Genomic DNA, 15,475 nt, shown 5'->3' with positions numbered 1-15,475 from the left:
ATGCACCACACTTTCCATCTAACACATTGCTCTGATCAAAATTAAACCGAAGGGAGAATTTTACCTGATGTGTCTTTCCCTCCATGTATTTTGCTTTATTTAGGTAAGTTGGCATTTCTGTTATTCTCCCTTCTGTTCATATCTAAAGATTTGACAATTTGCTAATCTGTACATGAAAGATGATGCAGGAACTGCAGTGTTTTGCCATTCTGAAATACAGTACTAATACAAATATGATAATGCATTTCACGTACATATATGTTTTGCTTATAGCATGCATACAAACATTTTGTAGAGAGTTCTAGGGCACTATAGCTAAATATCAGAACACGAGAAAATAAAACAGCCTCGGAGCTGCTTTTCCAACTTTTCCTTTTCGAAAGCACCCTAATTGGTAACTTAGTAATGATTTGCATGCATTCTCTAATTGGTAATGCAATCAAGTTCGATTTGCATGCTTTGCCAAAGGCTACATTCAGCAATTAATTGGCAAAAGCTTGCTCTCAACAATTACGAGAGAACACTTTTCCTGTAGCTTTGATTAGAATACTTTAAATCAATTGAGAAGTGCATTCACATTAATTGGGAGCCTTGTAAATAATGAAAATAGTCATCACATAGGTTGGTTTAATTTGTATTCATGGGTTTTTTTTTCTGACCAAGATCCATATTTAATTCAAATGTACAGTTTGGGATATATTGCTCAAAATCCCATTGTGGCAAGCTGCCCATGGAGTGCACTCTTCTGTAAACACTTTGAAAACCTCCACGCTCACCTGAGTGGAAGGCCATTATTTTGGCAGTGTCAGGAAACCAAGGAAGTCAGCTTGGAATCAAGAATCATGCCAAAATAATTGTGGCATTCTCCCACATGCTCCCAGCAATCATTGACTGTTTAGGTTAATAGAGAGGAATATTTGCATCCCACACTAGTTGGCTACCATTATTCAGCCTCAAGAAAAACATTACTTATACAATCCTTACTCTTCCTGGTTATACCAGTATAAGTCACACTTAAGGATTTGGAACAAGAATCTTTAGTCTTATCTTCTTGGTAGATTCTACAAGCTGTAGGTGCACACAATATCAATATTTGTAACATATGATTACATTCAATTCACTTATGTTCTTTTTGATTATTCATAACAACATTTTTATAGTATTGTATTTCTGTAGGCCTTTGTTTATTCGCTGAAATCTTGCTTTCTTTTACTTGAAAAAGAGAAAAATAAATAACTTCAGGACTTGTTATCAAGCAATGAAAAGAACTCTCAGATTCTTGCCTATTAAAAGCTGCCTGGGTAGGTATCCAGGCCTGGATGTTAGAAGCACCAAAGACATCCTGAGGGAAGGCTGTGGCACTTAGGAAGGAGTGCTAAGGCCCTTGTTAAAGAATCAACATCTGATCTTACGTATTCATATAATTACAGTTGCCTCCTCCTTCTTTTTTGAGGCATAATGATGAAATGACCAGTGCCTTCTCTCAACTCAAGGGATTTTCAGAGGAAATCGTTTACTTGGCTCTGGTTTATTCTCTAGGCAGACTCAGGTTGCATCTACACTGTAGAAGTGATGCAATTTGACAGCATAGCTCAATGCTTATGGAATTAGGGGAGCTGCAGTTTGGTGAGGAACCAGCACTCTTTGGCTTTCAACACTACAATGTACAGGTTTCCATAGCATTGAACCTTGATGTTAAAATGATCTCAAAGTCTGGTTTGTTTAGGATTAGATGGCCTGATGATTCAGTGTCTCTGGTATTTTCTTGTGGTTCAGTCCTAAAGCTAGTGGTGAGGTTGAGGGATGCCTATTAAATATGGTAGCAGTTTTCTTATAGCATGCCTCAGGGCTCTGTCCTTGTGTCTTCTTTCTAAACATCTACATGATGGGGGAAACCTTTGAGAAATTTCATCTGCAATGTCTATAGCCTTCTTTTTTTATTTGCAAATCCTAAGTTGCCTGTGGTATTTCTGAATACATAATTCAATGTCCCTTTACCACAGATGAAAGGAGACCAACATAATCCAGATAAGATAAGATTCTGTGTGCTGGAAAAACCAACCAGCCTAAATTGAAATATAAAGCAAGTCCTGAATGCGATTCTTGCTAAAGGCCCAAGTTTACAGCTTAGGGATGTTACTGTTGTGGGTGAATATCTTGGCTTCAGGAAATACACAATAGATGCTTTAAAACTTAATTATAATGTGTTACCTTCAAAGTAATAACTCAGTTAGCTGATTATTAGAATATGTCTACTTAGATCTCTCTTTGAAGAAATATTACTATACCTGAACATTAAGATGAGCTATGGAATCTGCTTATATTTCCTTCTGAGGATACTAACATTAATCATTTGGAGTGAATATAAGTGATAGCACCTTCTCAGTGATGACCCCGCTGTTAGAGAACTCCAGTGGATGAGCCCTGTAGTATAAGCCTTCAGACCGGGCATAAAGCTAATCTGCACCCGGGTATCTTTCTAAAACATCTTTTTCTGTTGCTTAGTTTTTGGATTTTAGTGTTTTGCATCTCACTTTGTACTGAGCCTTGTGAGGACGCTATCCCAAAAAGTATTCTATTGATATTGTGATATGTGTTCGGCCACTCTTTAAGAAGGTTTCCCTTGACTCCACGGTGCTGAACAATTACAGACCGATCTCCAACCTCCCTTTTTTGGGTAAGGTACTGGAGCGGGTGGTCGCCACCCAGCTCCAGGGATTCTTGGATGACATCAATTACCTAGATCAGTCACAGTCTGGCTTCAGGCCTGGTCACGGCACCGAGACAGCCTTGGTCGCCTTGGTGGATGACCTCCGTAGAGATCTGGACGGGGGAGTGTGACTCTGTTGGTTCTCTTGGACATCTCAGCGGCTTTCGATACCATCGACCATGGTATCTTTCTGGGTCGACTCTCTGGGATGGGTCTCGGGGGCACGGTTTTGTCGTGGCTCCGGTCCTTCCTGGAGGGATGAACCCAGATGGTGAAGCTGGGAGATGCCTGCTCGGACCCCTGGCCCTTGACCTGTGGGGTCCCGCAAGGCTCCATTTTATCTCCCATGCTTTTTAACATCTACATGAAACCTCTAGGAGAGGTCATCCGGAGTTTTGGAGTTAGGTGCCATCTCTACACAGATGACACACAACTCTACTACTCTTTTCCACCTAATTCCAAGGAGGCCTCTCGGGTGCTGGACGAGTGCTTGGCCACTGTGTCGATCTGGATGAGGAGGAACAAGCTGAAGATCAATCCTGACAAGACAGAGGTCCTCCTGGTCGATCGCAAACCGGATCGGGGTATAAGGTGGCAACCTGTGTTGGACGGGGTTACACTCCCCTTGAAAGCACAGGTCCGCAGTTTGGGAGTCCTCTTGGATTAATCGCTCACGCTTGAGGCTCAGGCGTCGGCGGTGTCCGGGAGGGCTTTTGCACAATTGAGACTCGTGCGCCAACTGCGACCGTACCTCGCGAAGGCTGATCTGGCCGGGGTGGTCCATGCCTTGGTCACCTCTAGATTGGATTACTGTAATGTGCTCTACGTGGTGCTGCCCTTGAAAACGGCTCGGAAATTCCAACTGGTCCAATGGGCAGCAGCCAGGATGCTAACTGGGGCTCCTTACAGAGAGAGGTCAACCCTCCTGTTTAAGGAGCTCCACTGGCTGCCATTTATTTTCCGAGCCCAATTCAAGGTGCAGGTGCTTACCTACAAAGCCCTAAACTGTTTGGGACCTGCCTACCTGAGTGACCGCATCTCCATCTATGAACCCACACGTTCACTTCGGTCATCTGGTGAGGCCCTGCTCGTGATTCCACCTGCGTCACAAGCGCGGCTGGTGGGGACACGAGACAGGGCCTTTTCTGTGGTGGCCCCCCGACTCTGGAACACGCTCCCAAAAGATCTTAGACAGGCCCCTACATTGGCAGTCTTTAGAAAGAACTTGAAGACCTGGCTGTTCCGATGTGCCTTTCCAGAATAGGAAATCTCCAATAACAAGTCCTCGAAGCACTTTTAGTAGAACTAAGATTATTGCACACCGCACACTGCACTTGCCCTATAATCCTCGTATACCACCTGCCACATCAGTACTTTTAATCCTGTACCCATTACTCTGGCCCGGCCCAGCTTTTATTGTGTCTTGATATACTGTCTATTGCATGTCGTTAATATTGCTTTAACTGTTTTTAATTTTACTTTTGGTGTTATATTGTTTGTGTTGTGTATTGTGGCCTTGGCCTTTGTAAGCCGCATCGAGTCGTTCGGGAGATGCTAGCGGGGTACAAATAAAGATAATAATAATAATAATAATAATAATAATAATAATAATAATAATAATAATAATGTGTTTTCATAATTATGAATTTCACAGCCTTGTCCACTACAGACAACTTCTCTTTTTTGCATGTATTATCTTCATTTCTACTTCAGAAATTCCTCAGTAAACAAGATATAGCAGTGAGCAGTAGACTGTTTGGACCTGAATAATAATAAGACTGACATAAGCATACAAAACTCGCTTGAATTCATGTTCCATGTTATTTTACAAATAGCCTTATAAAGTAAGATGGTAATATCAGTCATATTATCAACATTATCAGTATCATCAGATGTGGCACCAAGGCTGGAAGATTCATCCTCATAGTTAAGATGAAATTGGAACTAGTCATGGTGACTCAGATTATATAAGCATAGCACTTAAGTTGTGCTGTTCAGCTAGATTGATATGTTTCCCAAGAAAATTGCAAAGCAACATTCTCAATTTAGAATTATCACTCATGACTGTACTAGAGTATTTATTTACATGTTTAAAATATCTGAAGATCTCATACTGGTTTAAAATTGGTCTTTATTATATCCTCACAATAACAATTTCCTAAGTTTGAAATTGTTCATATGTACTAGTCAGTTAAAGTCATTTCCCAGATCTGCGAGTGTAATGGAAATAGTATGCCTATAACTTGTAGAATTCAGCCAAGAGTAATTCCCAATAATTTCCACTCATATTAACCTTATGGGGTTGTCAGCATTCATCACAGTCGTTCTTGTTTCTGGTAATGGCCATCAATGTTTTTCATCTTTTACTCAGTCTGATCATAATAGGTGTCCAAAAGCAATGTATCATATCCAAACTTTCCTTATTTCAAAGCTAAGTGACTCTGGTGGACTGCATGCATAGTGACCATTGAAAATTGTTCAGAATTTCTTTCTTTAAGCATAATATGGCACTGTTCCATATCTACACAGAAGTAAACCCCATGAGAACCTCCATAACTCAATAGCTAACAGATTGGATGGCCCTGTACACTACATTACAGTACACTACTTTCAAATGTAGTTTGAGATACAGGATTGTACATGTAGCAGTCCAAGAGTAGCAAATATGATTTATATACAACACATTTGGAGGTTTAATTTTTGCAGAGGTACTGCACATGTAACCCTAGCAAATATAGAGGTTTGACACTATATACATTCTCTGGCATGTATTGACTCTGGGTTCTAGCTGGATAGATTAAGAATCACAACTTCCTTTTATAACACATTATTTATAGGTTGTTGATCTATGTCAAAGCATGCCTTGAGGATCCTCTTGTGCAAAATTGCAAGGTATCAATTTCCCATGATTTGACTATTCTATTGCAACATCCTGAAGTATGACTTCAAGCACAGTGGAAAGGCAACTTGACCATAGGCATTAGGCAATTTACTTGCCATAATTATAATTGGCATTACACCTATTCTCACCAGATACAGGTACCTAGGGAGTATTTGTGGATGGCTCAGAGTTGGGAATCTTCTTATCCCTTGTGGTTATTAGAAACATGGGCATTCAACAGAAGTATTTTGTACATACATTGTCTTTCACTGCACATGATAAGGCAGCTACTTATATGAGAAAGAACTATAATCTATTATCTTTATATTTTACGTTATGTATCTGTAAAGCATATATGAGTAGCTACACACACACTCAAGTAATATTGCTAAAATAATCATTTTATTTCTTCTAGGTATTTTCATACACGGCTGACAAGGAGATTCGCACAGATGATTTATGTTTGGACGTCTCTAGACTTAATGGTCCTGTGATCATGCTGAAGTGCCACCACATGAGAGGAAATCAACTTTGGGAATATGATGCTGAGGTATGTTTTTTCGAATACAGCAGGAGAAAATAAAACTTACTCTGATTAAACATATTCAAATAATGTTGCAGATTTGAAGTTCATAGTAACCAACCCCCCAACCCCCCCCCCCCCCCACACACACACACACCCCATTGGAGCTGAAGTTGTATAGTTACTTTCAATATATTAATTTGTTCAAGATTGTGGTTGCTATTTCCTGTATGTTTTTGTGGCGCTGTAAACCTATCTCCAGTTTTCAAATTTCCTCTGTTTCCATCCTATAAGAATTATTAAATTCCATTTTTTCACATCAGATGTCAAGATTGCATTTGGAGTTTCCATCACTGACATTCTCTCAGTTGGGTTAACAGTTTGGAAAGTATTGTGGTGGTGGTATCAAGTGCATCATCATTTTTATAATCTCAGGTTACCAAGTATATATGAATGTCCTTGTTGGTCTCCTTGGAAGATGTTGCTTTTTGAGTTATGAGCCCATAAATGGCTTGAAATCTTTGTAGGTACAGACATAATATTTTCTGTTATATTCTACTACAAGTTCTAAAACTGATTGAGGGGACCCTCTTGGCTATAGCATTCGTATGCACACATGATATGATGTGAAGCAAAGAGATTTGGCCTGCATAGTTGCCTGCAGAATAAAATGGGGAAGGCAGGAATATGCTTTCTAATACATTTTTAAATAGGCCTAACCAATAATTTCTAAAATGTGTAATTTCTGCAGGCATCTGCTTACCAATAACTCCCTAATAAATGAGCCCTTCTTTATTATTTCACAGAAGCTGAAGAATCCAATATGTTGCACAATAATTCTCCACCCATAAAAACTACTCTTGCAAAGTACAGATAATAGAGAGAGAGAGAGATGTGTGTGTGCATAGGTAGAGTGAGGGAGGAGAGTACATTGTTATCCTAGTGAAAAGACATATTGTTAATATATGAGATAAATACAGATTCAAGAATTGTAAAACTAAAGCGGAAGAAAAGCAGGCTATTATTTTCTTTTGGGAACAATAGTTTAAATGCAGCTTTCTGAAACAATATTGAAGAATCAGATGAATTTATTCAGGATGATTGACACACAACTTTCCTATTTGATCTCAGTGGCATCAGAGAGTGACTTCTATCCTTAATGCAAGCTAAACATTGCAGTATATGAAGTAAGAGTTCCCACAGGTAGAGAAGCACATTTGACCCCCTCAGCCCTGCTGCTGAAAATAATGGACTGAATATACTTTGCCATCACTGTATGCAACAGTTTTAGGAATCTAGCTGTGGAGAAGAAGGGGAGTGAGGGTGTTGCATGGGAGGTCTGCCTCCCATGCAACTTTTCTTCAGCTCCCAAATGGCCATACAGCCCGGAAAACTCACAACAACCCAGTGATTCCAGGCATTAAAGCCTTTGACAACACAATTACAGCCTTTATTCCTGTGTTTTGTTAAACACATGAGAAGATTGCCCATGTTGACTAATATTTGAAAAAGTTATCTATCTGGCATGCCTATACTAGCTAGTTAACTTTTTCAAATATTAGCTGATATTGGTAGTCCTCTCATGTGATTAACAAAGCACAGGAATAGTAGATCCTTCCATCGTTACAATGCTGAAATATTTAATTTATTTAGGCTACAGAAGAGAAGCAGAACTTGCCTATTGTCTCCTTTCTTAACTATTTCATGGTTGCTGTGAATAAGGGCGCATCTACACTGTGGAATTAATGCAGTTTGACATGACTTTAATTGCTATGACTCAATGCTATGGGATAATGGTATTTACAGTGCTATGAGATAATGGGACAAGCACTCTTTTGCAGAGAAGGCTAAAGACCTTGTAAACTCTTGAGATCTCATAGTATTGATCCATGGTGGTTAAAGTGGTGTCAATGAATTCTGGAGTGTTGATGTACCAGAAGTTGTTCTTACAATAACTTATTTATATGGTAGTGCTGGCTATGGTTATGTTTTATTATTTATTATTATTTATTTATTTTATTTATGCTATTTCTACCCCGCCCATATCAGCCCAAAGGCGACTCAGGGTGGCGAACAGTCGGCACAATTAGATGTCATATATAAAATACACACATCAGTAACAGTAGAAAAAAGCATCATATCACAATGTACCTGGAGCTAATTATTTACACTGATATTTTTAACATTTAGCTTCATCTGAAATTATTGTTAGTAAGATATAATAGAAATACTTGAAATCCATATTTAGTTATAGGGTTTTTTGTTTGTATGTTTTTAAAAATGCTCTAACAGCATTCAGGGAAAATAATGCACAATTATCTTGTAAAATCCTGTTTAGCCATTAGGTGGAGCCAAGAAAAAAGAAATCTCACATAGTTCCATTCCAACAGCTACATAATCACTGTTGAAACAGTTTGTCATTGCATTTATTTTAAAGTTTTTGTTTTTACATCTTGTTGAATTATTATTCATTTGCATTATTGAAAGGTCCCTTGCTTTATGGAAATATTTAATAGAAAATCCCAATATCTCATTAGAAGCTTGTTGATTGTTCCTGGCTTGTTAATAGTTGTCTGTTTCTTCTCTTTTGCAATAGTTGCCCTGAGTTTCAGCTTTGTTCTTGTTGTCTTCTTACTCTTTTCAACTAATTGTAAATGAAAACAGCATTTACCCTATATGAAAGCCCAACAAAATGTTAAAAGCCAAGTTTGCTGTCAGAGGCCCCAACCCCCATGATTTTGCTGGGGGGGGGGGGGCGCTGTCTAGCCCGAAGAAGCAGGATGGCTAAGGGGATGGACCCTCAGGTCCCAAAAGGTGATCCCAAGAATCAGTCCCCACAGGCCCAAGATCCACAGCTTCCCAGACATTTTTAACCCAGAATAAAACTGAAAATCCAGGTTTTCTCTGGATTAAATTGGACTAGCATGAGGCATCGTTTTGACATCTCAGGCTACTTTGGTAAAAATTCCAGGTTTGGGGCCTGTGTGGAAGGGCCCTGAAACAGGGGTTTCCCCAGTTTTATACTTGTTTGTCCCCTCCTTGGTTTAGATCTGTAGTTATAATATAATGTCAATGTTTTGTTTATGTTTAGTTTGTTTTTAATGTTTATGTTTAGTTTGCTGGATTTCTATTCTCTCAGGAACAAAATACAATATAAAAGATATAGAGCAATAGCTCCCAAACTTTTTTTGACCAGGGACTACTCTCCAACATTAGTACCAATGAATCCGTTTTTGATCAACTTTAGTTTCGATTTGGTTGTTTGGAGTGTTAATTCAGAAAATTGCATTGAATAGACCACATCAGCTCCTTTTTCTGATACAGAACATATGACATCCAATAGTCACCATCTGCTCAGCCACAGAAAACCATATTTAATAGTCTAGAGCTTTGCTAGTTCCTTCCTTCCAAGTCCATTCTACATCACATAGTATTGTTTGGTGAATTCCCATGCAAGTACTAACCAGGTCTGACCTTGCTTGACTTTCTAGATTTGAACAGGAACTGGTACCTTTAGTGCATTTAGGCCCACATTCCTCTTGTGATTAGATAAAGCTATGAGGAACAGAAAGTTTAACAACATAAAAATTTCACCTTATCAGATCATCATGATAATAGGAGCATCCCTTAACATGTGGTATTCTACATTGTTACTTGCCTGCTCATCAGTCCAATTTGTTTAAATACTGAGATTGAATTTCTTTTCAGTCTTGTGTGTGTGTGTGTGTGTGTGTGTGTGTGTAAACCTACCAACAATGTGGGGTGTGTGCATGTTTGTGTGTGGGGGGGAGGGAGGGGGGAGAGCTCTCTATATGTTATACTGCAGTCTAGTGATAGGCAATGTGATATAATGGTTAGTGTGCTGAACTAAAAATCCAAGCACTAATCCCTACATAGTCATCAAAATCAGTATTGTCATCCTTAGCCTGTGACTTTCTCTCAGACTTAAGTACACAAGAAGAAAAGCAAATACTAAAGTAAAATAAAAAAAACCAAAATACAAATCAAGCAAACTTTGGTATTGGGTATAAAACTTTCTCAAGTGAATGTATTGGGTCTAAAACTGTAGCATTCCCAACCTAGCTGACTAGACATGAAGAATGATGGTGACACAGATATATATTCTAGATGACCTTAGGACTCATATGGATCTAATTTGAAGGAACAATCTCTAATAATGTAACAAGGATGTCAAAACTGAGAACTAATCAGATGTGACTCAGTATTTCTCTAATGGAGTTTCATCACTGGGAAAGGTTTAACCTTTTCACATGTGATATTTTCATAATATAAATCATCCACCAATGGATGGGGAAAATTCAGCCATCTTATACAAATAGAACAAATTGGGGGTGTTTAAAGAATGAAATTAAAATGAATTCATTAAATATTCTCATTTTTTTCCATTAAAATTAGTGGAAAAACATGGGGGGGGGGGGAAACAGAGGTCAACTCAGGTGTAAAGCCATGTACTGGATGGGCTCAAATTCTTTTCCAGTTCTCACTTGAGTAGACCCATTGTATCAATTAGATTTATGTGATGACTCACAGTTAACAGTTGTTTTCTGTTCCTTCCAATTAGAACTAACAAATAGGATGCCAGCAATACTCAGGAAAGATCATTCATGGGAGGAGAGAAACAACAATGAAACTGATAGACCAGTACTTACATTTCGTGTAGATCAGGTGTGTCAAACTCATTTTCATTGAGGGTCAACATCAACCTAAAAGGACTGCTGATTCCATGGACAGAGAATCCATGGATAGATAGTGACAACTATAATTTTTTACATAGTGGTTGGTGCTCTTTAGTTTTTACCCAGCTTATGTCTCTAGATATTATTGCTCTGGGGTTGGGAAAAAATTACAGAGCATTAAAGCCAGGCATTGTATCTACAAACCTTGTATCTAAATTCAAACCCTTTTATCCTGGCTAAACAGAATGGACTGCAGCCTTCCAGATATCATTGTATCACAACTCCCATTGGCTCTAATAATAATGTCTAATGATGACAAATACAGGAGTTGCAGTCTAGCTTCTGGAGGGTCACATAAAATGACTTGGTGGGCCAGATTCAGTATGCAGGCCTTGAGTTTGATACATGTGGTTTAGATGTACTGTAACTGTGGCCTTGTCTAAACTGGCAAAGATTGTGGGTAAAGTTGGGAGATACTCTGGAGTTTTTGAAAGCTCTGGAGTATTCTGCAAGTTGGGGCAGTCTGGGCAGTAGGATTCAGTCTGATTTGGTTCAACCCATTTTACACATCGGATGCCAGCAATACGACTCTTTGCTTGTATTCATCAGTCCTGAGAAAGAAATAGGCTGTGAGCAAATTGCTGCCATCACCCTCATTCTTCTTGGTCATTTAGAGATCCCCTTCTCACATTAGTAGAGACACCTGCAATGGCCAGAAATTGGACAGAGCTTTGTAGCTTACTAGATGTCGCAGCAGCAGAAACTCATAGGCGATGAGATGCACTTTCAGGCTGTGTGGATCCAGATGGTCCATATATTCCAGAGGTGATCTAGAATGGGGTACTTTGGATCAGGACTGGGAGAGTCTGCGCTGCGGAGCACAGAGTAAGTCCAGTAGCTGGATAGAGTCTGCATGGTCCATCAACACCAGTACCAATTCAGCACTGCTAGTGTATCACCATTACTGTTCCCCTTATTTCCTCAAGTGTGAAAGTGCTGCTGGTAATTGATCATTGCATTTATTGATGCTGTCTGGAGTGGGAGATCAACATAGTAGAGGGGAGGGGAAAACAAGAACTCCCTCCTTTCCCCCTTCTGCTCTCCAGTTGCTCTGGCCAGCATCAGTACATGTGATGAGTGATTACTGGTTGCCCCTAAGCCAAGGACAAGGACATAAGAGGGGCATTAAGTGCCACCCCCTGTCCCTGAGCTGCACAGGTAAAGCAGTGTAGCTTTTTAATACGAGCGAATGGATCCCATGCATGATGTGACACAGGCAGGGATACCACATTTATCCCTGCCCTGTGTCATTTGGCCTGTCTTGACAAGCCCTTTATCAATATCTCTGAAATCGTATTTGAAGACTGGTTTTGAAAATAATTAGAATTGAAATAATTAGAATTGGCTTGGGGGGGGTTGGGGGGATATTTTATTGTCAATTATGCCCTCATAAAGTCAGAGAATATTTTTGTTGCTCTTGCTTTCTAATGGAAAATGTGATTATAAGTTGGGGAAAATGTTTTTTATCTTTTAAAAAACTTACTATTAATGAAAAGACAAGAATCAATAGATACTGAGCTTTGAAGTTAAGAGCTAGCATCATAAAAAGTTTCAGATATGCACTTGACTGAATGTCGGAATACAGCTGTTAGCATATAAAACTGGAACAAACATAAACTCTCCATTTCTTGTCTGGAGTTATGGTTTGACTGTACATCATGTGTTTTGCTTTTGTCAGTATGTAGGTAAATGGGAATACAACTTCGAGGTAAGTATGTAAAATTTGGCAATCCCTGTGATTGATTCTAGAGTAGAATACACTGCTTGCATGTATACAGTAGCAAATAGTGTAATATTGTTGCTTTCAGTAGACTTTCCTATATGGTGATTGGCTTTAGATTTCCTATTATACTGAGCACAGTGCCAGAATTTGAAATTAATTTGTTTCAGTACTTTGGATTTTGAATCCTTAAAGGAAACTTATCTATTTTTTGAAAGATATTAGATTATTTTTCTCAATCTTGTCTTGCATATTAGAGTTCAGGTTTGTACAGGTACTCATCTTGAACTTGACTGTTCAGCGCTATTTTACAGTAGGTATTCAGGAAAAGCCCAGAGAAGAGTGGCAAACCTCCCATGGATTTTGACATTGCAGAGTAGTTTTTTGCTAAGCACACGACACAAACACTTCATGAAGTGTATTTTGGAGACACAAACTCACGCTTCTCTCATTCAGTAATCAGGATGGTAATACCAAGATCACTTGTAAGGATTCTGCAATTAGTCATAATGTGCTTGCATGTTGAGGAAGCATCCATACCTGCTTGATGGTAGGAGATGTAAGAAACTTGTAAGTGAAAATAATTGGCAAAATGAAAAATTGCTTTAATTACAACTCAAGGAACTTGCAAATGAGGTTTTAAAGTACTTTTGTAATGGATTGTTGGTGTAGAAAAGGTTATTCGAACACATTTCTTTTTTACGTTGAACAGCCAGCTGTTAGTTTTCATAGACAGGTTTGTCTAATAATCTTTGGCTGACTAGGGCCCCTTTCACACAGCTGTATAAAATCCACATTGAACTGGGTTATATGGCGTGTGTGGACTCAGATATGTGTGGACTCAGATAACCCAGTTCAAAGCAGATATTGTGGATTTTCTGCCTTGATATTCTGGGTTATATCTGTGTGGAAGGGCCCTATATTGGCTCATGTACTAGCATCTCATTTAACAATGGAGATTATTTAGATAATTGACCATGCTTCCATATGGGGTTTAAAATTAAGACAGCTAGGCCATTGAGATTTTTAAAAATAAATCTGGCAGATATTTTAGAGCTTCATCTATTAACACAGCCTGCTTCTTTTCTGTAACATTGGCTCTATCTCATAAAAGATTAATGATTTCATATGATCATTGTTTCCCTCTAAATTGGTAGGATTCCATGAAAAACTAACAATATAAGATGACTATATATGGATTTGAGAAAGGATAATCATCATTGAATTCCATACAAATCAGTAGAGTAAAAAAATTCCATTAGGCTTTTTGTCTAAAGTATTATGCGAAATTTTCTTAGTGTGTTTATAATTATCTTTTGAATCCACTAAATGTATTTGTACAGTATTTAAATACATGATGATTAAATATCCCCATTAATTTAGTCACATGAGATTTCTTTTCCACTAGTGGGAAGGAAAAAAGAAGGAACATGAACATGCATTTCGGATACATAATGAACTGAAAGCAAAAATTGATGTTCTAGCTGCTGACTCAAAGTGACATTATAAGGACAGTCATTTCTAAATTTTCTTACTGTTCTACATCACACTCTAGTAAAGAAAATGATGTGCTGCAGTGACTTATTAGACTAAATAGTATATGTTTTGTTTAAAAAGATTGGAGGAAAATTGCATTGTAGCACCACTATAACATCCTTGAACACTGTTTTCCATGTTGGTTGGTGAGGGTTGCTTCACTTGTTTTCATTTAGCATTCCTTAGAAAAATAAGTAATAAATAAAGGCCATGCAATGGGTCCTGTCAGTGCAAGTCTGCACATAGTCTGGTTCTAGGCTATAGGGGGTGAAAGTAGGAGTAAAAAACTAACCACTCCACATTCTGCTTCTGAAAGCCAAATTTTCTTATTGTTCTCCTCTTTCAAAGCACTTGAAATGCATTATTTCTTGACATCAGAGGTAATGCTCTCTGAGAGCTTTCTGGTGACTGGGTGGCAGTCAGCCAAAGGTGGAAAAATGTTGGGCAAAAATATGCTCTGTCCTAGTTTTCTATCCGTAGGGAATGTTTGCATAAAAGAGCTTTAATCAAATCCATCCCCTTTCTGAAAGCAACAAAAAAGTTTAAGTACAATAACTAAAAATTATCCATGATTTCTCACCTGGGGTTTTCAGTAATGCAAGCCAAAAATTCTAGAGTCTGGACCTACTTCCTTCTATATAATTTTGTTGAATGGTTACTTGATTTTCAGCTAGAATAAAATAATCATTTCATTTGAAATGGGGCCATCTGGATGACTTCGAGTGAGAATGGAAATCTGCTTATGGCTCGCTAGATCTTGTTTATAGATTTAGTTTTTGGCTTTGTGAATTTATTCAAGCTGCCCTTTTTCATGATTTTATTTAAACCCTGTAATTTCTGGGGCTACCTGATGTTGAAACCTTACAGCTTTATCTAAGAGCATGAATTTATTTTGATTTGTTGGTTTGTTGTGTTTTTCAAGCTAGTGGTAGTGGTAGTGGGGAGGGGGTTGTGGTTTTGTGATGACTGTTCATTCTGCCATTTTTCTGTCATACAGACGCACACATTTCTTCATATCATTACCCAGTCATGTCTAACCATAAGCAGGATAGAGGACGGCACTCGTGGCCCCACAGTGGAGACTTGTAATGGCAACCGTTTCCAAAGGTGGCTACTGAGAAACTACACACGGCAGGAGGTTTTTAGGAAAATATTTTCCAGCCCCACTGATTACTTCCTTTAGTACATGCCTGGAGGTTGGTATCAAAGGGAAAAAACCCTAATCTGACAGCTTGCTTGCTTTTTGTTCTTTCTCTCTTCCTTTCCCACAATTAGTTTAGTTTATACATAGTGTGAAGTCGTAGAAATAGCAGCTTAACCATGACATTAATTTGATGTTCCTAAACTG

The 15,475-nt window shown here is 38.6% G+C and overlaps 1 protein-coding gene across 3 annotated transcripts in view; it reads left to right on the top strand.

Annotated features, from left to right (window-relative positions):
- GALNT13 (polypeptide N-acetylgalactosaminyltransferase 13) overlaps positions 1–15,475 on the top strand; it is a 251,043-nt gene that overhangs the window by 217,006 nt on the left and 18,562 nt on the right. For 2 of the 3 annotated variants that reach the window (XM_060777115.2, XM_060777107.2), the window contains exons 11-13: positions 6,007–6,141; positions 12,550–12,579; positions 15,125–15,323. In XM_060777115.2, the coding sequence (XP_060633098.1) occupies positions 6,007–6,141; positions 12,550–12,579; positions 15,125–15,310 (351 nt within the window). In that variant the 3' untranslated portion in view covers positions 15,311–15,323. The remainder of the gene's footprint in view (positions 1–6,006; positions 6,142–12,549; positions 12,580–15,124; positions 15,324–15,475) is intronic. The other variant, XM_060777134.2, reaches the window with a different exon arrangement.

Source organism: Anolis sagrei, chromosome 1, assembly GCF_037176765.1.
Source record: "Anolis sagrei isolate rAnoSag1 chromosome 1, rAnoSag1.mat, whole genome shotgun sequence".
NCBI lineage: Eukaryota > Metazoa > Chordata > Lepidosauria > Squamata > Dactyloidae > Anolis > Anolis sagrei.
This window is presented reverse-complemented; position numbering and strand designations above follow the sequence as displayed.